This window comes from Micropterus salmoides, unplaced genomic scaffold, assembly GCF_014851395.1.
Source record: "Micropterus salmoides isolate LMB-PRFRI ecotype aquatic unplaced genomic scaffold, ASM1485139v1 Ms_hic_scaffold_4, whole genome shotgun sequence".
NCBI lineage: Eukaryota > Metazoa > Chordata > Actinopteri > Centrarchiformes > Centrarchidae > Micropterus > Micropterus salmoides.
In genome coordinates this window covers 10,265,251-10,293,036 of record NW_024043372.1, presented here as the reverse complement: position 1 = coordinate 10,293,036, position 27,786 = coordinate 10,265,251, and the positions used below count along the sequence as shown (strand labels likewise).

General features: G+C 41.3%; 2 protein-coding genes across 6 annotated transcripts in view; both read right to left on the bottom strand.

Moving 5' to 3' along the window:
* The window catches only part of cpne1 (copine I), a 28,608-nt gene extending 10,368 nt beyond the window's left edge, over positions 1 to 18,240 (bottom strand). Inside the window, exons 1-2 of one of the 5 annotated variants that reach the window (XM_038696137.1) lie at positions 18,101 to 18,240; positions 8,678 to 12,467 (exon numbers count right to left, since the gene is read on the bottom strand). In XM_038696137.1, the coding sequence (XP_038552065.1) occupies positions 9,743 to 12,439 (2,697 nt within the window). In that variant the 5' untranslated portion in view covers positions 12,440 to 12,467; positions 18,101 to 18,240 and the 3' untranslated portion in view covers positions 8,678 to 9,742. Of the gene's footprint in view, positions 1 to 2,516; positions 2,762 to 8,677; positions 12,468 to 15,689; positions 18,034 to 18,100 lie in introns of those variants that run through there. The other 4 variants (XM_038696138.1, XM_038696140.1, XM_038696139.1 and 1 more) reach the window with 4 other exon arrangements.
* Positions 18,241 to 21,347: 3,107 nt separating this feature from the next.
* Positions 21,348 to 27,720, bottom strand: nfs1 (NFS1 cysteine desulfurase). The gene is given in 14 exon segments (XM_038697645.1): positions 21,348 to 21,534; positions 22,118 to 22,207; positions 22,536 to 22,619; positions 23,193 to 23,211; positions 23,214 to 23,273; positions 23,471 to 23,576; positions 23,660 to 23,817; positions 24,670 to 24,804; positions 25,045 to 25,138; positions 25,244 to 25,396; positions 25,967 to 26,050; positions 26,266 to 26,382; positions 26,460 to 26,536; positions 27,414 to 27,720. Coding segments are annotated over 14 exon segments (1,347 nt in total). The 5' UTR covers positions 27,520 to 27,720; the 3' UTR covers positions 21,348 to 21,470.
* Between the last annotated feature and the right edge of the window lie 66 nt (positions 27,721 to 27,786).

Below are 27,786 nucleotides of genomic sequence, written 5' to 3'. Positions count from 1 at the left end.
ATAATCATCTTATCTCAATTATCTTGTTTAATATAATCGTTGGAAGCCAAAATCATAATTGAAAATACATTTTTATTAATTGCCCAGCCCTAAAGTGATGTCTTAAAAAGTGTCTTGTCTGACCAACAGTCCAAAATTTATTTTACAACAACATTAAACAGCAAATCCTTACACTGGAGAAGCTGCAACCAGAGAACGACTGAAATTTCGATTGATAAATGACTTAAACAAGTACTTGTTCTGTATGTCACTTAAATAAAAAATATCTGACAAAGTAATGTAATTATTATCATAACCATAACTACAGCTTTCACCAAACCGTAACCATCTCTTACATAAACAAAACCATCAATAAATGAACCTGAACGCAGACACTTTCAAAGACACTCTGTAATTCAAACTCCCTATTTTTTCCCAAAAAAATCTGCTGGGATCCTGCAAATACACCTGACTCTTTACTGGCCAAATTAAATGATGAACTGTTGCCGAGTTGATGCCACTGATGTACCTGACTATATTCTTCTAAAGTGAAGGAACCGAGCGAGCAGCACCTGTAGGAAACACCAACACGAAACTGAAAGGAGATTAAAGGTGGGGTATGAGATTCTGGAAAAAAAACCTAATCCAATATACTATATATATATATATATATACACACACAATATACTGTCAGATTCAGCAAATATCTCCTCATAGTACGCTAGCTGCCTATTCTGTGTGCTGAAAAAAAAAAGTAATGTTTGTACACAGTCCTAGATCTGTAAATGTAAAACAATCAGCCAGTCAACACTATTCCAGCCAATCAGTAACAGCTGCCCATCTTAGTGTTTTGGAGCCAGAAGTGATCATATTTGAACAAGAGGGTGGAGCTGGAGAGGGACACACATTGCTATGCCTGACAGGTCACCCTATTAGCAACTTGTCAATCACAAGGTAGCCGTGCCCTAAAGCATACTCTACTTTATCTTCTATTCTCCTCTAAATGGGACCATAATTTAGAAAATGAACATCGTGCTGTACTGAAGAAGACTTCAAACAAGCAATTGAGACGATAAATTCATTATGAAAGTGTTAACTGAGGAAATAAATCAAGTGCGAAGAAGGATCATTTCTCATAGACTTCTATACAACCTGACTTCTTTTTGCAACTTGTGGAGTCGCCCCCTGCTGGCTGTTAGGACAAATGCAGGTTTAAGGCTCTCCGATATTGGCTTTACTTTTCCGACCCAGAGGTCCCCCCTTGTGGGTAACAAAGGGTTGCTATGTAAGAGAGAACCAATCGGTTAGAATTGTTTTGTCTGAAGGAAAGATGTGAGTATCGCTATCTGGAGCTGGTGTGCTGACTCTGGGAAACCATCTTATCCACTCTTATTTGGCTGTTGAGATCAAACATCAAAACGGTTTCTCCAGAATCACATACTCCACCTTCAACTGAGGCTGTAAAACTAGTTTAACCAGCACAGTAAAACACACACCTGTTTTCAATTCAGTGGGGCTTTATTGGCATGGGACACAGATCTTGTGTAAAGCAAGTGTGAAAATATATATTTTTAAAACATATACATTTTTGAGCTGCAACGATTAGCTGTTTAATCGACTGAAAGGAACTCCGCACAAAAAGTAAGGAAATTTATGTTTGGTAGATTACTTCTTTGTTGTAACAATGCTTCTTGTCACTTTTAAATGGTGCCACATTTGTGAGGAACATGCATTTATGGGATGAGCAGCAGAGCTGAGTATGTGGGTTGCACCCCTGGAATATTTGCCAAATTTTCTCTGACAATGCCAAACAGCTTTTCTTTGCTGTTGACTCTTGTTTGGTGGATTGGATGTTTGAAGTCTGAAGAAACAAGACGTATTGGCAATTAAAAAATATATTAATTTAACAAACAGGAGTGTCAGTAGCGTGTGGAAGAACCATACAGCCTGGCACCTCCGCATCAGCCTGGTTACACACTGCTGTGGGATGGCAACCCATTATTCAACCGCATTTGTGGCAAGTATAGAAATAGGAAATAATTATTATAATAATTCCACCAAAATAATTTGGCAGGAATGATCGACAAAACACAAATGTTTATGATTTCTGATTATTTTTTAAGCTAAAATTGCAAACATTTGCTGGTTCAGGGTTTGCTGCTTTAGTAAATGATAGTAAATCAAGAGTCTTTGGGTTTTGGGACTGTTGGTTGGACCAGCTTAGCAATTTAAATAGTCACTGTGGGCTCTGGGACATTGTGATGAGCATTTTTACAATTTTTGACACAATCGTGAAAATAGTCGCAGATTAAGTGATCATGAACATAATAGTTGCAGGCATAGTAAAAACTCAACATAAATAAACAGAATAACAGAACAGCATTTAATATGATATATATATATATATATATATATATATATATATATATATATATATATACACACACACACACACATACACACACACACACACACACACACACAAGCTATATTTGTTTTACACACACACACACAGTACTGTCAACTTTGTAAATCACCTTATCGGAGCAGTTCTTTTTAATCTTCTTCAGACCACAGGAACAAACACCAAAGAGGAAGGGAAATAACGTTACTCACGGTCCGGAACACCTTTTCAGTCAGAGTAAACACACCTGCGAGCACTAACCGTTACCTGGCCACTGTGTTAAGACTTTTTCTAAGATTAACCACGTTTGGAGTTTGTATTTTAACTGTTACTGAGACATAAAACAGCCCTTCGTCTCCGTTCAGCTAACAGGGAGCGGCAGACAGACAGGATGGACAACGAGCTACACAACCGCGCCCTGATTGGACAAGACGACTGTCAGTCACGCCTCTCGGTTCAGGGTGAGTGTGTGACGTTTCCAGATTGTGTAAAGCGTAAGATGCTCTGTCAGCAACCAAGGTGAGACTTCCGACGCGACTCCATCAGAATAAAAAGCATGGCAACAAACCCTGGCTATAATTGCAAGTTGCCTTGGCCAAAAAGCCAAAAGGGGAGGTCAAAACTCCTATCCCACTTGCAGTATAAAGAACAACTTTGTTGTTCCTTTCTCCGTGCAACTTGGTAGTATGTCGTGGTGTGCCAGAAATTCCCACTTTGCTTGCATAAAGCCAATAACACAGAGGGTAACAGCAAACAATAAAAGAAAGGGTCCAAAGTAAGTAAGATTAGGCAGACAGATTATTTTTTCATCAGAATCCATGGTCCCTCCAGTCCATCCTTGATATGCGCTCTAAATAGTCTTTAAGCCATTATTCTTGGGTAAAACATGCAGATTCCTGTGATTTCCAGTGCAATAAAATAATGTCTTTAACTGATGAAAGGTGAGTGCAAAAATACCAACTACAATCCAAAATTTCATATTTTCAATCTCTGGGCCAAACACACACTAGGAGTATCCTGACAAATGACTCATACAGCAATCAAATGAAAGCAGATTTACAAAGTAGTTTAATGATAAAGTACAGACCTGCAACTGCGTTTGTATTCGATTTGTGCAACATATCAAGATTAATAGTGCAATGTTTAATTTAGAAACCGCTCTGACTGGGTGATTGTTGTGAAGCATTTACATTTTAAAAAAAATCTTAGATAAGATTGTGACACATGGTTGAAACCTTGTTAAAAGGCTAGTGAAGACTGTTTTTGTCAAACTACTATTTTCAAGGTCAAGAATGAATTTCCACACTCACTTCAAGCCTGATTAAAAACTAGGCCCTACATTTCTGTGCCTTTATGTTGAAGGGCAGACACTCAGCCGGAAGTACTGTTGCTGAAGCAAAAAAGCATGAGCGTGATGAGCTGTACTGCGATCAGAAGTATAATTGAAAACAGAAGTGCAGAGGAGGGGCAGAAAAAAACTGAACACAGCATGAGCCAACTTCCTCAGCAAGATCAATAGATTTTCATTTTTATTCATCCTTTGCAGTAGAACCACAGTGGAATCAGAAAAAGCAGCAGAGCGTCACATCACAAATGAGAAACAGAAAAGGAAAGACCAAAACACAGAAAAATACAGTCCTAAGAAGGAAAGAAAGTACATAATGCACAGAACCATAATGTTCTGTTAATACCCTTAAAAATCCCTCTCTCACACACACACACACACACACTGAGCTCCTGCCTCAGGTGACATATCATCCTCATCCTCTGATGATCCACCTCCCTGGAAAAACAGCTCAGATCATTTAACAAACTCTTAAGTTCTACTCAACCCTTCACTTTATCCATTTTACCAACTCATACTCATACACAAAACTTTTAAATTCTAGTGATCCTGAAGGTCATTGTGTAGTTGAAAAGTAGGCACAGCAGTATGAAACTGGGGTTATTCCCCAAACTACTGGTCTGGACTGAGCTACTGTGAATCCCAGGACCTGCACTAAAGCTATGATGAGAATAATTTAAAAAACTGACAACAGTTTTATAAATCTATTACTTTTCTCTCTATTACTACTCTATTACTTTAAATTTGCTTGGAAATAAATAGTGAAAACATATAAAAAATATTCAAACACATCTACAGGCCACGACCTACTATCTAAACACTGCCGTGTACAGGCACCATCTACCATCTATTATTCAAATGTGATTTAGTGCCAGAGGTTATCTCAAGGCACTTTTCATACAGAGCAGTTCTACACCATATACCTCTATAATATTATGTATCTGAACGCAACCATGTACAGGCCAACATCTAACACTGTCATGTATAGGCTACCATCTACAGGCTACAATCTACAACCTAACACTGTCTTATATTGGCTACCATCTACAGGCCACCATCAACAACCTAACACTGTTGTGTATAGGCCACCTTCTACAACCTAACACTGTCTTATATTGGCTACCATCTACAGGCCACCATCTACAACCTAACACTGTCGTGTATAGGCCACCATCAACAACCTAACACTGTCATGTATAGGCTACCATCTACAACCTATAGGCTACAATCTGTAGGCCACAACCTAACACTGTCTTATATTGGCTACCATCTACAGGCCACCATCAACAACCTAACACTGTTGTGTATAGGCCACCATCTACAACCTAACACTGTCGTGTATAGGCCACCATCAACAACCTAACACTGTCATGTATAGGCTACCATCTACAACCTATAGGCTACAATCTGTAGGACACAACCTAACACTGTCTTATATTGGCTACCATCTACAGGCCACCATCAACAACCTAACACTGTCGTGTATAGGCCACCATCAACAACCTAACACTGTTGTGTATAGGCCACCATCTACAACCTAACACTGTTGTGTATAGGCCACCATCAACAACCTAACACTGTCTTATATTGGCTACCATCTACAGGCCACCATCAACAACCTAACAATGTCTTATATTGGCTACCATCTACAGGCCACCATCAACAACCTAACACTGTCGTGTATAGGCCACCATCAACAACCTAACACTGTCTTATATTGGCTACCATCTACAGGCCACCATCAACAACCTAACCATGTCTTATATTGGCTACCATCTACAGGCCACCATCTACAACCTAACACTGTCTTATATTGGCTACCATCTACAGGCCACCATCAACAACCTAACACTGTCTTATATTGGCTACCATCTACAGGCCACCATCTACAACCTAACACTGTCTTATATTGGCTACCATCTACAGGCCACCATCAACAACCTAACACTGTTGTGTATAGGCCACCATCTACAACCTAACACTGTCGTGTATAGGCCACCATCAACAACCTAACACTGTCTTATATTGGCTACCATCTACAGGCCACCATCAACAACCTAACACTGTTGTGTATAGGCCACCATCAACAACCTAACACTGTCGTGTATAGGCCACCATCAACAACCTAACACTGTCGTGTATAGGCCACCATCAACAACCTAACACTGTCTTATATTGGCTACCATCTACAGGCCATCATCTACAACCTAACACTGTTGTGTATAGGCCACCATCTACAACCTAACACTGTCTTATATTGGCTACCATCTACAGGCCACCATCTACAACCTAACACTGTCGTGTATAGGCCACCATCAACAACCTAACACTGTCTTATATTGGCTACCATCTACAGGCCACCATCAACAACCTAACACTGTTGTGTATAGGCCACCATCAACAACCTAACACTGTCTTATATTGGCTACCATCTACAGGCCACCATCTACAACCTAACACTGTTGTGTATAGGCCACCATCTACAACCTAACACTGTCTTATATTGGCTACCATCTACAGGCCACCATCTACAACCTAACACTGTTGTGTACAGGCCACCATCTACAACCTAACACTGTCATGTATAGGCTACCATCTACAGGCCACCATCTACAACCTAACACTGTTGTGTACAGGCCACCATCTACAACCTAACACTGTCTTATATTGGCTACCATCTACAGGCCACCATCTACAACCTAACACTGTTGTGTACAGGCCACCATCTACAACCTAACACTGTTGTGTACAGGCCACCATCTACAACCTAACACTGTTGTGGATAGGCCACCGTCTACAACCTAACACTGTTGTGGATAGGCCACCGTCTACAACCTAACACTGTTGTGGATAGGCTACCGTCTACAGGCCACCATCTACAACCTTACACTGTCTTATATAGGCTACCGTCTACAGGCCACCATCTACCATATGCTACTGTCATGTATAGGTTACCACCTACAGGCCGCCACCTGTCATCTATCACTGTCATGTATAAGCTATCTATTATTTAAACCATCTGAAGTCCACAACAGACTACCACCTATATTCTAAATGCTCCATCTATAGCCCAATACTACTCTATCTATGGACTACCTTGTACCTACAGTTTAACATGCACCAATTTCCATTTAGAGACTATCTTCCCTTTTTTTTTTTTTTTTTTTTTTTACTTAACATTGTAAGTAAGGTTAATCCTCTATGGCCATTCAAGGTGAATATTTATTTGCTGATGATCAGTTTACAGGTTACAACTGAATGTTTACGGGCCACTGTTGATACACTATCTTTCTCGTGTTTTGAATGAAGCATCTTTGTATCTGTCACTCACCTGAAAGTCCTGCCTTCTGTCTGTCTATCGATCAGTCGGAGGGGGAAATCTCAGCAGGTGAATGATTGACAGCTCAGTGTCAGTCAGATAAAATTTACCTCCGTCCCACACACAGACAGACACACTGTTCAGACTCTCATCCTTTGCAGAAGTCAAGTCTGTCCAGAATTGTTCTTTTATTCCAAAGGATTTTCCTTTTCTCCAAACACCAGGTCCACAACACAAACAAAATCATCTTTAACAACCATTTGTCTCGACAGTGTTTCACTCCACTTTATTAAGACCTGTTTATCCATTTCTTTCACGCACACATCAAAACTGCATGCACAACCAGTTGAACATTATTAATGTTCCTGTTTAAAGGTTAACCATTTACTGAAAGCAGAAGATTCCTCTTCAGACAAAACCAATTCCGTCCATGCTTTCTTTTAGTTAAGTTCAGTAGGCCAACCACAACAATTATAGAAGAAACTGCATGTGTGTGGAGTGAACAGAAACAACTGTGAGGCTTTATTTTAAATCTGCAGCATGATGGCCAGAAGCTGAGAGCAGCTTTGGTGATTAATAAGATTTAGGCCATTTATGTTGAAAACAAAACTTAATAGTTCTGTATGATACTTTTTGTGAGTTATTTGCAAGTCTGTTATGCATAGTTTAAAACTTAAATAGGATAAATAATGACTTTTAAACTATGTTTACATAAACCTGATCATTAAATCCTTAGATGAATTAAAAACCTTAATACGAGCCTTATTTATGGATGAGAGCACTTCATGTAAAAATTAGATGATCAATTCAATCAATGAGCCTCCTAAAGGTCCCAGTGAACAACTTTTTACCATATTCTGTCTGATCCACATTTTATAACATAACAGAGAATTCAAAAGTAGTCACAAATTACTACTATTAATGCAAAAAACCTATTAGCAACCCCAGCAGCATTCAGCTGTAGCATGAACCACCTGGAGCCTGCTTTGACACAAAACAGTAAATCATGCCAAATAAACTCAATGAAAATGTGCTAGCTTGACTCCATGATGGCCTGTCAGCCATTAGCTTCATTATTTAGCTTAGCTGTTAGCCTCTGCACTAGCCTAGCTGTTAGCATCAGTATTTAACTGTTTAATCCTGAGACAATATTGTATAGCATGCCAGGATTCACAGACTGAACCCAACAGAAATCTAATAGTTTGGTTTAAAGTCATTACGGAAATGCAAAAAAGCCTTGATCGAGATTTGTGATTCTACAGAACAGATATCAACCAATGTTCAGTCAAAAATAAAGAAAAGTTTGGCCTAATGTTTGGCCCAACTTTTAGCAGAGGTGGTAGTTTCATCTTGATTTAATTTTGATAATGTGTGTCTCAAATATAAAAACAGTGATTACTTGAGGCCCAACCTGGAGCCATTTACTGGGTCAACGTTGAATTTTAAGGACCTTATATTGCATTGAAGATATTGACATAACAGTCACCTGTATCCAAACAAAACCAATCCAGTCTTCCATTCAAGTTGTATAAAATAAAGAAACATGTGACTCAGTAACTCAAATGAACCCATTAATCAGATAAGTTTCCATCATCCTACAGTGAAGAGCAGACATTAAGAGAGAGCTGACTGCAGGTGAGCAGGTGTGCATCACGGACGTCCTTTTATTAACCAAAGCAAAGGAGACTCCACATCATGTATGGTTATACGATCATGCAAGTTTTTTTTCCACACGGACAATAGAAAGAAAAGTTAGCTTTACGGTGAAAACATCCAAAACATTATCAAACATACACAAAAAACTACCAAACTAAAATACGCTAGACTTCATCTCAGTCTCTACAGTCCAAATACCAATGGAGCATATGCTGCAGAAAGGGAGAGGTTGGGGGTGGCATTGTTCAAACACAGCAACATCAGAAAAATGTGACAGAGGAACAGGATTCACCGGCCAAAAGTCATTATTTACAAAATAAAACACGAATCAGCAATCTGTCCATCCCACATCATCTACATAGCAACAGAGCATTTCAACATTTCACCATAGCAACAAAGCATACACATTTGATCATGGCAACATAGCTTTTTATCATAAATTTCACTGTTGTAGAAAAGCTTTTCATCTACAGCATGTTTTACCATAGCAAAAGGTTTTACCATATAAACAGAGCATGTTAAGATATCATCGTATCAACAGAGCATGTACATTTTAAACCACAGCAGCACAACACATGTAAGCGCATACAGCAGCAATGTTTGTCAGCCTCATCATAATCATCATGTTACCATCGCAACAAAACAGGTAAGTATTGTCAGTGTGTCAACTCTTGACATGACTTGACAAAAAGCTGCATTGGAAACGGAGTAAATCCAAAATCCTGCCAATATCAACAATATCATTATAGTCATCATCATCACTGTGCTATCAGAGTCAGTGGAGGAGCTGCAGAAAAGAGCAAAGTCTGGATCTGAGTCCTACTGGACAGACTGCAGGGTTTACCTGCCATATATATAGACAGGGGGAGGGGCTTCAGTAATTGACAGACAGTCAGCGATCAGAAAAAGTCTAAACTGAGATGCTAACAGTTTGAGTCCAGAATTAGGTATGGTTTATGTTGACTTTGTTTCACCTAGATGTTTGATCCAGGTAGGTTTAACATCTTTTATCTACAGTCAGTATGTTTGATGCGGGGTTCTAACCCAGGCTTATCTTGACCTTGCGAGCTCCAATAGGTCGGTCATTAAGGTCCATAACGGCGGCAGTTGCCTCCTCGTGGTTCTGGAAGGCCACCATGGCCTCGCCAGTTGGCAGGCCTTTCTCACTGAATTGCAGGCAGACTGAGCCTTGCAGCACCTGGTAGCCGTAAAAGAAGTCCATGATCTCGTCCACGGTTACAGTGAACGGCATGTTCTGAAGCTTTACAATTGTTGGGCCAGCAGCACCGCGTTGATTGTTGGGATTGTTAGATCCTCCAGGGGCCGGCTGGTTACGTAGACCATCAGCTCCTGGAGTGAACACCTGCTGTCCACCAGTAGCCCCGCCCCCTGGACGTCCTTGGTTGTTGTTAGCCCCTCCCCCTCGGTTCTGTCCTCCTCCACCGCCTTTTCTGTTACCATTGTCGAAGGGCACCAACCCTCTCAGCCCATCCTGGCTGAATGGAGCTCCTCCTGCAGCTCCAGATCGAAAGCCTGGTGGCTCCAGGATTGGAGGACCAGGAAGACCGGCAACAAGTGGAGGAGCCATGCCCAGATTCACGTCCCCCAGCCCTGCTGCCAGAGGAGGGAGGGGAGGAGGGCCTGCCAGCCCATTCCCTGGGGCTGAGAATGGAGTCACAAAGGGGGCACTGTTGAGGTTCCCCATGGTGTTTCTGAGAAAGTTAAACTCCTCCCCACTCATCCCAGCAAATGGGTTGATCTGGGGTTGTTGTGGACTGGGCTGGGCTTGCTGATGTTGGTTCTGATTTTGGTTCAGCTGGGTTTGGTTCCGTTGCCCCCTCTTGTTCTGGGGAGGAGGATTCCTCTCAATTTCCTTCATCTGGTCAAAGGTCACCAGGTGGACAAAGGCATCGCGGCCATTGAGTTTTTGGCGGTGCAGTCTTTCAGCTTTGCGGGCATCTTCCTCAGTCCGTAGCTGGAAGATAGCTTGCCCTAAACCGTTGCCATGGCTATCTGTCAGAACCTTCAGAGTGTCCTCGTAAAGCCCCACACCCTCCAGGAAGGCACGAACATCCTTCTTGGAGACATTGTATGGGATGTTGGTGATGTGGGCACAGTTCCTGGGAGCTTTTAAGCCATCCTGGTTCTTGCCATCACCCTGTGCTGCTTCACGTTTGCGGATGCTGTCAATCTTCTCGAGCATTCCCTTCCGGCTGATTGGGTGGACCTGGATGAAGCGGGTGCCCATGTACTGCATGTGAGCACTAAGAGCAGTTTTGTAATCCTGTTCTGTTTTGAACTCAAGGAAGCCCTCTCCGGTGGCTCGTCCATTGGGCCCATAGGCAATGTAGATGCTTTCCTCCATAATGGACAAATTGTTAAAGAAGTCCTTTATCTGTTTCTTGTCAGCTTCGTAGGGAAGGCCCTTCAGGTAGACACAGAATTCCTGCCGGTGGGGAGATCTTGACCTTCCTCGCTGATCCCTGCCTCCAGGCACTGATCCAGGATTACCACGGCGGTGCTGTTGGTCCTGTGACTCGTTGCTGTTATTTAATTTGCTGCTATTGTGAGGAGCATGGCCTGTTGCACTGTCATTGAGGCTTGCCCATTGCCGCTCAGAGCCCGGGGTAATCTCGATAAACCTTTGGCCCATCATGCCACCTCCTCGCTTCACAGCTTCAAAGCTGTCCTGGGGCGAGAAAAACTTGACCATAGCCCTGCCAGTTGGGCGACCCTGACCATCTCTCAGCAGGTGAACCCCATCCACCCCCAGACCCCGGAAAAAACCCCTGACCTCCATCTCTGAACAGGAGAATGGGAGGTTCTGCAAGACGACAAACAACTCATCAGGACTGGCCACTCCTGCTCCAGCAGCTGCAGCAGCAGCAGCCTTCATATGGGCCTGGAGGCCAAGAGAAGCCAGGGGGGAGAGAGGGTTGAACAGCATGGGGTTGTGAGTTCCAAGAGGGAGGCCAGAGCCTAGTCCTCCTGGGGGAGGTAGGGAGGGGTTGAACGGAGGCATGGAAGACATGTGGGGAAGATGGGACATAGGAGGCACTGGAGGTCCTTGGGACAGGGGGGAGACAGTAGGGACAGGGGGAAGGGAGGACACCGGAGGAGGAACTGGGATGGTGGGCAGATTGGGCATGGGGGGCATGGAGGGCATGCTGGGAAGTGGAGGGATGGGTGGGGGGCCTGCATTGAGCGATGCCAGCGCTGTGGTGATTGTAGGGGTGGAGCTGTAGCTGTTGGGGAAGCTGGGCACTGCGCTGGCCACTGCCTTGTTACTTGGTGGTGCCTGAGATGAACTTGCTGCAGTCACTGAGGCTGACGTGTTACTGAAACCCTGGTTTCCATGGCTGCCACTTCTTCCCCCTGTCCCTGGTTGCACTGTGGCAGTGCCTGCTTGTCGGTTGGCATTTCCTGCTGTTGGTGCAGCCGTTTCCACAGCACCTGCCCCAGCCTCAAACCTGCGACGACTGAGTTCAATCATGTTCTGCATTTCTGTCTTGCTGCTAAGCAACAGTGACACTTTGGAGCCCTTAATGGACCCACCTGTACGCATCATCCCCAGCCGAGCGTCCTCATCAGTGGCAAAGACGATGAAGGCCTCGCCATGCTCACCCCCTACGATGTGCACTCCCCCGTCAGGGATGGTGAGGCCAGAGAAGAAGTGTCTGATGTCCATGGTGCCGGCCACTATGGGCAGGCCCTGCAGCCTGATGACTACCGCCATACTGACTGCTAAACAACAGCCCTACCACCTGGGGAGAAAGCAACACTACTGTCAGATGAAGACCAGAAAGAGGGTGACCAGTGGTTTCCAGATGTTTCCTCAGAAAACTCTGCTCTGACTTTGCTGGCCAATAAAGGCTTAGCCAACGCTGTTTACATTTCAGTTTCTTCAAAACAACTCAGGACCATTTTCTAAACTTTGTGCACCCATTTTTGGGCCCTGACATTTGGAAACCAGTGGTGTTTGGAAGGGGTTTGGGGAATGAGGGTGAATAATTTGCAAAATTAGTACGAAACTGGCAAAGAAGCTCATCTATAACTGTCTCCAGCTATCTGCAGCTTTCAATTTTTATATCCTTGTTTCAGATCATAGAAAATAATGACATCATGCTGCACAGTCAGAGTTTTTGTTAGACCCAAAGCAGGAGCAATGTTAAGCATTACCATAGCTCATAGCATAATTTTTCAAGTGTAAAAAAATATATGGCAGGGAATTAAGAGTGGCAATGATGTCTATAGACATTATACACACACAAAGTTAGCTCAAATCTGAAAGAGGACATGAAAAAGAAAGTTCACAGAGGAACAAAATGCTCTCCAGACTAACGAGCTGATGCTGCACTGATACAAGTTACATTTTCTCCTCAACAGTCTCTGATGTTAGGTATTGAAAATTCAGAGCAATTTAAACAGAGTAGAATGTATTTGCGCAGATGAAACACTATCTGTGATATCCTTAATCATATATATATCCTTGCTATGTCTGTGCAAGATTTTTGCTAGCTATTTAACTATACCAATATCCTTTTTCTGAAGCAAGCACGCACCAGAGCCAGTTTACAACACTCTTCCCAGTGAAGTCTGATTGACAACTCACACAGTTTCTATTTCATATAACAAGTGTTTTTAATTAAATATGGGCATTTTTTTCACATATTTTGGGGTGGAAATGACTAGTAGGTACAAAAGGTTTTGAAAGGTGTGCAGTAGATGGCTTCAGCTGGCAGCTGCGAACCGGCTGCAGTGGCTACAATGTATTCTTTCAGGGCAAATGCGCCAGTCAAAATTATGTCCACAAAAATTGTTTCATTGGTCCTTCTGTTATAGCAGGTGTCTGACAACATCATGAAAAGGGTCCTTACAAGTGGGGACACCCTTTGTTTAGTAGCCAGAAACAGAAGTCTCGCTCAAGGACATTTCTCACTCTGAAATCTCGTGAGAGGAGAGTTGTTGCATGAAGAGCCTGGTGGAGTCAGAAGAGGACTTTGTTTTGTAGATAACTGCTGGCAAGACTATTTCCTAACGTTAGTCCAACACAACAAACTCCTCCCTCTAACTCTGACCCTACTGGCATCTTCTTGCAACAGTTCACCTCTCGCAAGATATTAGATTGAGAATTGCCCTTTAGCTAGACAAAATATGTCAAAATAAGGCCCAGGTTTAAAAATACCAAAATTACCCTTTAAATCTTAAAGAAGATGCTGTGTGTATCAGCTGCTGTAAATAACTGAGACACTGTGTACCATGTGGTTGCTTCTATCATGTAGTACATACAGGGTGTGAAATTAACACCCGGCAAGCGCCAAATGGGGATAGATTTTCTGTTTGGCGAGATTTATTACCAAAATAGTTGTGTCACAGCCGAGGAGTCAGGCTGACGCTGGCCTGTGACCCCTCCTGCTATTATAAGTAAAGTATATTATGTACTGAAATGATTGTTATGTGTGACACAAAAGGCAATTTATTATTTTGGCTGGTTAAAAAAATATACTTAGCCGCTGGATTTTTTCATCTACCAGTCCCCTTGGCAGGTGAGTCATAAAGTTCATTATGTACATAGATATTGGTTATAGTTTCGGCTGAGTCTAAATATTTGTGCCACGGCAAACCTTCATGAATCTAATGCAACTAATCTGCATGTATTATTTTCACTGTTCAGCAGAGAAGATTTCTGCAGGACATTGAAAGCTGGTGAAAAGGACAGAAAAACAATCATTCCTATTCAAACATTGTTATGAAATTCAACATTTCAAAGAACAGACATTTAATTTAGCTTCCAGTGACCAACGTATGTTGGTGTTTTCAGTAGTTGGCAGCTTGTGCTTAATCAGTGTCAGTAACTGTCTCTCATTCAGACTTTATGTGTTGAATATTAAAGCATTGTGTGATATATGACTTCAGCCTTACTATTAAAAGGATGTCTTTAACCTCAACACAACACAGAAACTCAAGAATCTTAATAGCCACAAGAGACTTTTAAACTAGCAGCAGGAAAAAAAATCAAAATCAGACTGCTGCAGATTTCCTACCTGACAGCAGAGACACAAACCTAAATTCATCATGATTCAGCTGGCAGTGTTACACTAGATTAACAGGTAAAGAAGAAAACTGAAGATAGGACATGATGAACTACAACTAGCCAGCAACACCCTGCAAACACCAAGCAACAATCCAGGACACATCCAGCAGCCAGCAACAACACTGCTGCTTCCTAAATCCTCAAGCAGCACCAAACCAGGAACCAGTTCATGAACTGTTCGTAAAACACCACCCCACGAGCAACATGTCAACCAGCAAATCTGCAAAACATTGTCAACCAAACATTATCATCATGTTAGGAGGAGGAACAGCTGTACCTTATCAACCAGAGCAATAAGAGCAACGTCATCAACATTTTAACAAAAGCAATGTCAGGTACTTGTAAACCAGAGCAACATTAGCAGCATGTCAACCACAGCAACATTAGCATCATGTCAACCATAGCACCATCAGCAACTCATTGCCAGCACAGCACCAAAGACAGCAGCTGATCAGAAGAGAAAGCAAACAGAAGGAAGATGCAAAGCAACATGTTTGCTAACACTGATAAAACATATCAACTGTTAGAGCAGGTAGAGTAACACCGCCGTTTCCACAACCCTCTACTTCACAAATGTCTCTTAATCCTCAGACACATCTTTAGGTTTCTGTGCTCTAACCTTGACAAATCTTAACCATGACTGTCAAACTATACATTATGGTTCTGGTAGGACATCCCACTAAACTCTGACATTTCAGTCACACTGCAGCTCATAAAATTTGCTAGTTCAGACATTTTGAAAATATAAAACTTACTAATATTCTGGTCTGGGTGTGAGGCTGGTACCTCAGCCATCAACCTGATGCCAGACATCATCAACATTATCATCAGCTATTTCAGTGGTGAACCTCAGCACCAACAAATCACACCAATATTGACATATGATGTTCACCTAATGCTTCTTCAAGAGGATTTTCAACCTGGACATCCACTCTTCTTGTAACTTCTGGGTGTTAATCTGCTAACAGTCTGTAAAATATCAACAGCAGCAAGAGGATAAAACACAGCAGGAGAGGACACGACAACAGCTAATAATTTCAGAGACAACCAGATTATCCAGAGTGAAGTGAGAAGGTTCAACTGAAGCTGCAGTTTGCACTCACATTAACCAAATGGAGCTGATAAGAGACAGAAAACCAAAAAGACATTTTCAATACAGCAAATTTTGGAATAAAGAGCAAAACACTGCCAGGATTTCTCAGATACATAACCGTCCACATGTTGTCATCAACCTCAAAACACAGCAAAAAAAAGGTGGAATTGAACGCGAGGAGTGGATCTCGCCACAGGGACTAAACAACTCAAACACAAAGAGAATATAGTTTGGAACAAGGACGAGGGAATTACCACACATCAGCCAAATCTCAGCAGACAGGATCTGGCGTGACAAGGCCTGAAGCTGCACCTTATAAACCTTTAAATATAGCAGTGTCTTCCAGACCTTATCCCTTCATCTATTTCAGGAGTGAATGATCGTACAGAACTCCACTGACCTGCACAAGACAAAAAACAGAAACAACTGCCATACTGACTTACTATAGCCCATTTCAGATATGCATCTTGTTAAAAAACGTTGAGGCAATATTAGATCAGTCTCCTGTTTGAATAAACCTTTTATTTTTATGTTAAAGTCACACTGGCAATCTGGGGAGGTTGGACTTGTAGAATTTCTCTCACAACAAATCAACTGATAAAAACGAAAGAAAGATGAGCCAATTTTAAGTTTTTATAGGAGATTCATGTCTGCTCAATCTGAAAAAAATAATAATTTTCCGATCACGGCAGGACTGAGGCCAACCATCAAACCATCGTCTCTATACATTTTCAGATTCATGTAGACTGCTTATAGTGTGAATATCCTGCAAAACCCTTAACATACAGTATGTGGGCAAATAGACATTAAATGAGAAACCTTGCGTCTTATCATTTTTAGCTGTCAATTAAAAAAAGCTGCAGAATTTTACGTTCTAATACATTTTGAAAGTCATGTTACAATTTACCAAACATTATTTCTGATAGCTATACAGTTGTTGACATTCAAGAGTGAAAATTCTAATAATTAAATTCTACCCAATATTAATAGTCCTTACACATCCCATACATTAAAAACAAATGTGCTGATATGGTTGCCTTAGTCATTGTTTTACAATTGCAACCAATAAATGTACTTGGCAGGACATTTCACAGTTGAAGAATAAACCTGTCACTACTCTGGTGGAAATACTGTATGTCAATTTATCGGCTGACAAATACCAATACTGACATATCTGCAATGAGCTAATACATTAACATTTTCTCATTTAGCTGACACTTAACGTCATCTAAAGCGACTTACAATTTCTATACATGTCAGAGGTTGTATGCTCAGGAACTCATTAGTGCAGATAGATCAGCCTTGCCATTTATCAGTCAGGCTCTAATAGTCATAAACAAGACAAATAAACAGGCATTCAACTGCAAAATCTCTTAAAATCCATCCCTGTGTTTGGTTATGTTCCAACCGATCGCGCTCAAGAGCATCTTATCTGTAATGGCTCATTGAATCAGAAATCTTACAAACATTTTCACAACAGAGACATATGTTTGAAAGACAAACAGCCATTACTTTTGCATTTTTCATGTCTGAAAAGGGCTCAAGTCAGTGAATCTGTTGATTCTCTGAAACCATAGACTGTCACCAACTTTATACCTGCTCGTATCAACATCAACATTTTGCGGCGGATGTGTGACGTCACGGCGTGGTTTTAGTCTTCAGTGAGCATCAACCGCAGTGCCATCGGCAGAAACTAGGCTATATTAGGCCAAAACAGTTCAGAGCTCTAAGTCACACACATCCTCTTCTCATCTCATCCGTTCATATAGTGAAGAAACTACAACATGAGCAGACCCGTAATGAAAAATACAACGGTAACATTTAAACGTGTCTGTTAGCTAGCTAATGGTAGCTAGCAGCTACGTACAAGACACCATTTTAAACAAACCTGCCTGAATGTTTAACACAAGCAGCCATTGTAATTAACAAATAACGACATGCAGCGTCTAAAACGAGGTCCTAACAACCATAACGTAACTTACTAGCTATGTTAACTTCGAGCAGAAACCCTGGACGTTGTTAGTTTAGCATATCTACATGAGCAGGCTAACGCTCCATTAGCCATCTAGCTTAGCTGGTTGTGAACCTTGCTTTGTGTGTGTGTGTCGGAGCAGAACAACGAGCAGGATGCGCTCTTTTAGCGGCTCCTCTCGTGCTCGGCTCCCAGTGCGAGTGTGCCACTGAGCGAGCTGCCGCTGCTGGATTCTTACCGAGAAATTTGTCAACAAACACACTGAGGTTTAACTCATGAACGAAGCTCTTTACGACTCTCCTCTTCTCTCTGCGGGTTGCAACTGCGCGAAATGTCGGCGGAAACACCGCGATACCAGACGTGATGACGCGAGACTACGGCCAGCGTTTCCCCGACGTCAGAGCGATAGTGCCCTCTACCGGCTGCACAGGGCTCATGAAACCGGATGAAATGTATAAAAACTAAACAAACTTTGGATGTATTCAAAATCATACTTTTATTGATCTCGGATTAGGACCTTTTAGATGTTTGCCTTAGTCCTGTGTGTATCTGTTGCCAACTTGAAATTATAATGGCCTGATTTTGATTATTTAATAAAGGATTATTTTAATTAAACTTGATGGGAGAGCAAATTTCCCCTCACAACATTTAGACTAAATGCAATTTTGCTATATGTCTATATGTGGACATCATGTACACTGAGCGCTGACTTCAACCCCGTCCCATCCAGCATCTTTCAGATGAACAGGAACTTTGAGCCAGATCTTATCTTCCAACATTAGTGTTGGACCTCACTAGCTGAAAGGTAGTAACTCCTTGCAGCCAGACTCCAACATCTTGTGCAAAGTCTTCTCAGAGGCTGTTATAGCACCAGATGAATGCTCATGTTCAACTATCACACATGGCTGCAATGTTTAGATGCCCACATGCTTTTGACTATGTAGTGTATGACAGATGTAATTATGTTACAGATCAAGGTTTTACCAAAACATAGCATGATTGATTACCAACAGTGCACAGTGACAACTATCCTGTTGCCCTAGACCCTCAGGGGCCTTAAAAACCCCAGGTTTACTGTGTTTGTTCATCTTGTTATGGTTAATGGCACATTTAAATGTGAATATGCATCACAATTACAACATCAAGTGAAATTATTAATTTGTTATTATTTTTTAATTAGTCATTTAGCTGACGCTTTTTATCCAAGGCAACTTAAAATTGCTATATATGTCAGAGGTTGCACGCCTCTGGAGCAACTACGGGTTAAGTGTCTTGCTCAGGGGCACGTGTTACCGTGGAAATGACAATGATCCTGTATTATTACAGGACATATGCATTCATTTATTTACCTGATGGTGAGAGGATACTTAGATGCGAGGGGAGTGTCAAAAGGGGCCCACACCTAATTTTTGACTAGGGGCCCTAGTGCTTAAAAAGTACTTTATACAAGGGTAAAAATAATAGTAATGATGGGTACAAAAACATATTAGTATTACAGTATAATATATAGTGGAAACCTCTTATACTGAGGTCTGACGGGTGAAACTGATCTCTATAAACGGATGTTTTATTTATTTCTCATGCAGATTACCTTCTATCTGACAATTGAACAATAAGCATCACTATTTACTGAATTTTATTGACTGTTAAATACAGTACAGCTGTTTCAAACACAAATTACTGTATAAATTAAAGTACTATACTCTAAATAATTCAACTACACAGTAATACAGTATAGTAATGTACATAAAATATATCTTACTGTAGCTTAAATTATAATTAAACTATAGTCTAAAAGTGGAGTGAATTTCTAAATTTTCCAACAGGCCTGAAAATAAACTGAAACTGTATATACTTACTATACTAATATTAGTTATATACTTGTGTTCTGTATAGTATGCAAGAAAAAATAGTTTAAATTAAAAAATGGGGAGGTAATTGGGTAAAAAAAATGCTTTTTATGTACATTTGCTTCTGATGTTTAATGGACGGTAGTAATAAAGTTATATTTTTTAACTTTCAGTTATACACAGTAATTTAATTAATTAATAAGACATATAGTTTTTATAGCATTTTTAGTGTCATGACTCGGTGTTTTGTATTGTTCTGTTTGTTGAGTTGTGTGCACTCGCATACAGGCCCGACTATGAACAGGCATTGCAAACTAACTTGGGCTGTAAATACTGCGGTATACAGCATTTGTCCATGAAATATTATCCCAATAAAAAACAAACAAACAAAACAAATGTTCATTGCATAACCATGAAGCAGCACTTTATTGGATAATAATGTATATGATGGGAGTAACGGTAGAAAACGGTAGAAGAAAGTAGATGCTGAAGTGTAATAAATATGGCTCAGCTGACAACATCCAGAAACACAATACAAGACTTTAAAAGTCCTCTTAGCCAGTGAGGACAGAGACCCATATTTATCAACTGAATTTATCAGATTTTTGTGTTTTGTGTTCAGACTTTCAGGATCACCTTCAGATTCCCGTCAAACAACCTCAGATGCATCTATGTGGTGGAAAAGTGACACTGTGAGTCTCAGTCAGTATGTGAGAGACTGGACCTGAGACGTTTTTTAAACTCTCCACCATCTTGAAAATCAGCCGTTGTGGTCAAATCAAGGCTACAGTCTTGTAGAGCATTCCAGACTTTAACAAAATAATCAAAGTTTGGCTGCTTACACTGTGTTTGACTGGATGTTCTCGGAAACTGCTGCTAACACTGATGTTGGAATTAAAAAAGGAAAAACTGCAAGACTGAGTTCTGAGACAAAGTATCACCTGTGAACAGAGCAGGAGACAATATGTGAATCATCAAGTGAAATGTTTTGACTCAGAGAGATTAGTGAACGTAGGTTTGCTGCCATTCTCTAGCCTCCCTGAAGCCAACACTGATTGATTAGTGTCACGTAGGTTTGCTGCCATTCTCTAGCCTCCCTGAAGCCAACACTGCCCATTGATCCTGGAGCCAGTATCACAAAGTAAAATTAGCAGTTTAGCCAGCTTTCTTTGTGTTCAACTCCCTAGTAACCTATGCTGCTGGGCTAACCTGCTCTAGAGCAAGTTCACTTCAGAAAATCAGATCAGACCTGTCAACTGTCCAGTACTGACCAATCAATTCTCTGTAAACATTGACTCATCATTCCTGTAACTGTAATTCCTGTAATTAAGAACTTCTCTTCCATGTGAACACGCTCAGAGCTGAATTAGTAAACCCAGAGTCAACAGCAGTTGCTAACCACCTTCATGATCATCAAGATCACTGATGTTAGACTCAGTAAAGCCCGAAGAGCCCAAAGAGAGCCAGACAAAGACAAACTGACTATAATGTGATACAGGACTCAGGTGACAGTCTCTAAAAACTTTTCAGTGAGGTTGCCGCGTGTTGGTCAACTCTCTGAGAAACATCTCCTGACTGAGCAATGAGAGGAGCATCTACAGAGACACAGAGCTACAGATACAAACAGACTTCAAGTCAGACAGGAAGTTTGTGCGTGTTTGTGTACAAGAAGGAAAAGCTGGTCTATTCCCAGAACTCCTTGGGAATCATCACTATCATCACTGTCAGCTAGGAAACAAAACAGGAAGTGGGAAGAGTTTAGTGCTGCGACCACTTGATGCTCTTTAGATCGATGCCTTCCTGAACCATCTCCCACAGAGGACTGAGAAAGAGAGAAAGAGAGAGGTTATTTGGTGTCGCTTATTACCATTTAGTACACATTACAGATAATATTCACATCACCCATTAATGCAAAGAAATAAACTTGATAGACTGAGAGGGCAAGGAGAGAGAAATCTATGTATGGATTAATTAAGTGAGTATAATCCCAGTTTATTACAAATTAAGTTTCATTTTCAATTATGACATTTTACCTACCAAGTTCATATCTGAGGTCTCGGAACATCTCTAAACAGAAGTCAGATTATCTAAACCTCTTTATTTAAAGGTCAAATTGAAAGTGAGTGCTCTTGAAATGCCAGTAAAAATCCCTCATTGCACAGAAAAATTCACTACTACAGTAAGTACAGTAGGTCAAACGTGAAGCTTGAAGTGGCAACGTAAAGGACAGACGTTAGGTTACTTTCCAACCAACAATCACCTGACTGCCCCTTTTCTTGACCCAGCCGACTTCTTCTTACACCGTGTTCCCGAACCTCAGATATTACCTTGGTGAGTACAGCGTTATTATTACCGATAGAAATTATCGACAAAACTACCTAAATTATCATTCCAGGTGAACTCACCTCATCTCTCTGAGTCTGGAGACCTGCTGGATACATTTCTCTGCGGTGTAGTCCACCTCATCTACTGTGGTGAACCTGCCAATACCAAACCTAATACACACAAACACAGGTTTACATTAGCCTACATCTGATTCAACTACAATTCAAGTCAAACCAGAGACGCTGCAGAGATTCATCTCCAGCTGCTGATGTTAACAGATGTTTCAGTCTGCTGAGTTGAATGTCATAAATTCAGTTTTGTGTAAAAACACTTTGAATTAATCATCCTGCATACAGCAGTGTACCAGCTAAAATAATTCATTAGATTCATAATATGCTCCTGGAGAAATGTTATTAATTAAAATTACAAAGTCAACGTTGATTATAATTAACATTTTAATTATTATCTGAACTACCGAGAGGATGGAAGTGTTTGTACCTGATGGAAGAGTGAGCCAAGTCTTCATCTGCTCCGATCGCTCGGAGGACGTATGATGGCTCCAGAGATGCTGACGTACATGCGCTGCATGCACAAACACAAATATTCATTCATCATCATCATGTAAGTAAATCTTTTTTACGTTTTATAAAACATTTTCTCTGCAACTGATTGAAAGCTATTTATCAACTTTTTGGTTCAATGGATGTTCCTCTCCAGTCGTGAGTGAGAAGATAACAGTTCTCACACACAGCCACGTGGTTGTTGAAATGCCTGAAAACAGGCTAATGCTACCAAGCAGACTAGCTGCTAGGCAACCAGGCCGCCCAGTGGTGTGATTTTTTGTTGCTTTTTGTTAAACTTCTTGTTAATTTTCATTAGAGGTTGAGTTCTTTCACTGTCATTCATTCATTCATTGCTACATTTGTTTGTGCACTGTCGCCTCCGACTATCAGTCAGTGGAGTGAACAGGAAGCAGAACGAGGATGCAAAAACATTGCTCCGAAGTGATACGAATGGTCAAAAAACTCCACAGGGTAGCTTTAAATTTACATATACAACAGATTGGCTCATCCGGAGCCTCCTCCTAGTAAAGCTTTAGGCCTGTTTTTAACATTATATATTATTTAAATGTTTTAAAACGAATTTGTGTCTGACCTTCCAGATGACAGAGCACATCCTTCAGCGCCATCAACAGACTCTCTCCCTCCACATACGCAAAGGACAGGTTGATACAGCCTGAAAAGCACAGACAGTCAGATTAAGTACATCTGCCTCATCTGCTCTAGGAAGAATTTGTTGTCAATACATCACAGAACACATCCAACAGAAACCTCTAACTTTTACTGGTTTTCAAGTTCATGTTGGGGGAAATTCAAGCATGTGACAGTGGCGTGTATGTAGAGTTTCACTTCTGTGTGTGTGTGTGTGTGTACCAGGGTAGCGTTGTTGTGGATCTCCGTTCATGACGACGTCAGGAATCCCGGCCATGATTTTCTGGATCAGACGATTAGCCAGCATGGACACTCTTTGATGATCATACTGCGCACACAAACACATATTAAGTCCCAGGTTGTTGGGTTATGTTTGTTGAGACCTGGGATGTTTGGGTGCATTTGTTTTACCTCCATCTCTTGCTGGGCGATGTTGCAGGCGGCTCCCAGCCCAACAGCCAGCGGGGTGGGGACGGTGCCAGAACGCAGGCCCCTCTCCTGCCCGCCCCCGCTCTGCAGCGGCTCCATTCGCACCCGGGGTCGGCGGCGCACGTACAAAGCACCAACACCTGTACACACACAGACCAGATTATTTAAAATAACATAACTTAACAGATTTATTTTGAAGGTACTCAAATCTACATTAATATTTCACCATATGTCTTATTGACTCACTCTGTCTGAAAGCAATGACTTGATGCGCCACACCTTAACTCTACATCTGTATATCTGTGTCAGGTCAGAATTCTAGGTGTTCTCTAAGAAATGTCAGCAGTGATAGCACAGCTTTAGCCTTGTATCATCTAGTGAAGGTGCCAACAGGTTAATCAACATCAAAAAGTTGATCTGTGCCTTCATCTTGAGAGCAAACATTACTGTGTTCAAACCTATGGTGGGTGACGGCATCATAGTAGGTTTCAGCTCCTGAGCTTCACAGGAGATTCAACTGTCTCATTAACTTACACTTTCACTGACACTTCAGCTGCTTTCACCTGGGACATGTTAACTGACACTTGGACTGATTTTTGTTTAACTGGAATTGCAAACGCTTTCATTTTTAACTCTTCCACTGACAATTATACTGCTTTCAGTGATTACACATCAACTCACATTGCAGATGCTGACGTCTTACTTTTCATATAATTCAATGCTTTCATTACTCGCACTTAAACTTTTAGTGCATCTTTTTTCAGCACTTCCACTTTAACCGCTATTTCGGCTTCTTTCAGTATTTGTATTTCAACTGCAACTTTAATTGTTTCAGCTCCTGAGCTATTTCATATATGTCAAATACAAAATGTTAGCAGCAAGCGGGTGCACATTTTCTTCAGCTAGCCCTTTCCCGTTTTATGTGTATTTGTATTTGCCTTGCCTAATGGGCTAACAAATAAGGGTATATCTACAGTAATGCTCTGGCTAACCTTTGGGTCCGTAGATCTTGTGGCCACTGATGGACATCAGATCAACCTTCCAGTCCGTGACGTTGATGGGAATCTTTCCGACAGCCTGAGCGGCGTCGGTGTGAAAGAAGACTCCTTTAGAACGACAAATCTGACCTGTAGACAGGAAGTGTAAAGGTCAATTAATCAATCCTTTCGATAAGAACACTGAATCAGATCAGAGACCCCCAGTGAAAAAGTGAAGATCAGGAAACTGGTGTATGTGCTACGTGGTCAACATGGTGAACAGCTTTATTCTGAATCACTGTAACATGGATGAAACACTGTGTACGTGAATGTTTCAGAAATCAGAATTCTGACTAACGCAGGGAGTTTAAAAAAAAATGCCATGGTTACCAATCTCACTGATGGGCTGCTTGACTCCAATCTCGTTGTTGATGGTCATCACGGACAACAGAGAGGTGTCAGGGCGGATGGATGCCTCCAACAGCTGAAAACACAAGTGTCCACACACAGTTTTTAATATATACAATGACATCTGTTTGTTGACTGTACGTTCTCTTGTGTGATCTCTCTCTGTGATCTGCACGCATACCTCCAGGTCCACCAGTCCGTTCGTCTGGACTGGCAAGTAGGTGATGTTGAATCCTTCAGCCTCCAGAATTCGACACGAGTCCAGAACACATTTATGTTCCGTCTGTGTGGTGATCACATGCCGCTTCTTGGACTGGTAGAACCTGGCCACGCCCTGCAGGAGAGGAAGAGGCAGGGTCACCACTGACATCACAAACTGGACTAAAGCAGCATTGTTTTAAAAACAGCAAAGCTTTTGCAGTGAAATTGATTAATTCCAGTGGATTTGCTGCAACCAGTGGCTTTGCTAACACAGACAAAGTGAATCTGGGCAAACCTTTCATGTCAACTTCTACTTGGGTGAACCTTGACATATAATTATCAGCCCAATGACCAAAAGTAAACTGTCCTGACGTTGTTGACCTTTGAGGGAACGGCAAGCTTCTGAAAAGTCCAAAATGGGGGAAATAATCTAGCCTTGAAACTATCGTAGCTGTGTGTCACCATCCAGTTTTATTTACCATCCTCTATCAGAGTATAAACCACTCCACAAAAGAGTAATGGTTAGCAGACAGTTATGAGATGGGAAATGATAGCAGCGCAGATTCATTTCTGGTTGTGACCAGACCATCACTATGTTTCCTATGTTCTCACTGTGAACCAAAACAAGGTAGTGGTAAGAGTGGGAGGGGGAGAGAATGTGTGATGAAGAGGAGGTAACAAAGGAGGAGGAGCAGAGCGTTACCTTGATGGCCATGTTGTTGGACTCGGTGGCTCCGCTGGTGAAGATAATCTCTCTGGGATCTGCTCCAATCAGATCAGCCACCTGCTACTCAGAGATAAAGACAGAGACACACACAGTCAGTGTCTCTCAAATTCGGATTTAATGAAATGATGACAACTAAAAACACAGCACGTTTTACAAATATATGCTAATGGTTTATACATTACTACACAGGGCACAATAATGAAAGAAAAAAGATATATCAAAGCTGAGATATACTTTTTCTCTCTCTCTCTGTACAGAAGTGAGTGTCTCTCTACCTTCCTGGCCTTCTCCATGGCGCTCTCGCTCTCCCAGCCGTAGGCGTGTGTTCTGGAGTGAGGGTTACCATAGTAATTCACCTGGTAGGGCAACATGGCATCCAGCACCCTGGGGTCCTACACACACATACACATGTTAAACTGTAAGTGCAAGTAACTATAAGTAAATTTTAGCAATGGTTAGGAACGGTTACCATGGGTGTGGTGGCCTGGAAGTCCATGTAGAGGGGGCGGGGCTCATCTTTGTCCAGTTCTTGTTTCTTTATCAACTCTGCAGCACAAAACAACAGACAGTCAAGCTGGTTTTACTCAGAGTTTAAGCAGATCTGTGTGATGCTGGACTAAATACTGGCTCAGATATCTGAGACAGGCAGGTCAGTACTTGCTGAGTCATTCATCGACCATGTCTGTAGAGCCAATGTATGTATGCCATGTGCAATATTATCTTTTTTTAATATATTCAATTTTATTTTATGGAGAGAATGACATTACATTTTACCATGACCTTGATATCTCTGAGACAGTAAAATCTTTAAACATTATTTGCTTCTATCTTATTTAATGGGACCAATAACAAACATTTTAACAAAAAATAACATATTACTTAAAAATAAACGTGTGAATGTTCTTCAACTATGTATGAAGAGTTTCTAACTTTCTACAGTATACTGTTCAAATGTCTTTTCAATGTTCAAATGTTTTGTCTGACCAACAGTCCAAAACCCAAAAATAGCTCAGATATTCAGAGAAAGCACAAACACTTTTTAAACAATAAATAAACTGATTAAAAATTAAAATGTAATTTAAATCATGCAATAAAATCATAACAAAAACATACAGAGCTGTATAGTTCTAACTTCTGCCTGATAATTTTTTTTTTTAGTTTAGTTATCAAACTTGTTTACAATTAAATTTTAATCAAGTAAAGTTCCTGAAGACTTATTGTTGATTAGTGATTTTATAGTATTAATGTATTCTTCTAATCTTACAGACGAATCACACAGGTCATTATTTAACTTTTCATAACTCAGTTTATAGGTGTTGTGCAGTGTCCCGTCTCCACACTAAACTGCGTCACTTTGGGATTAGCTAGCTTAGTGTTAGCTTCCCCAGGCTAAAGAACCGGGTCCGCTCCGGACTGCTGTTACCTTTCTGCAGAGTGCTGACGGCTCTCTGGTCACAGGCTAGCCGGAGTGGGATCCACGAGACCGGCCTGAACAGCCGGGAGGAGACGGTCCTGCCCGGGGAAAGCATCTGGACGGTGTGCTGGTTTCACCTGGATCCACTGACCTCCAATAACAACACGCGGACCGATAACCAAAAGACCGGTGTAAACTGGGTTGAAGCAGTTCCACCTGCTGGGTTCAGTGGAGGAAAAGTAAGAAGATGATTCACGATTTAAGAATAAATTCTAAATGTGATCGAAGTTTGGTTTGAGAAACGTTGCCGCCTGTCACTTACAAAAGAATCGACCAGTGTCAACAACAAACACTTCCGATGATGACTTTCAAAATAAAATAT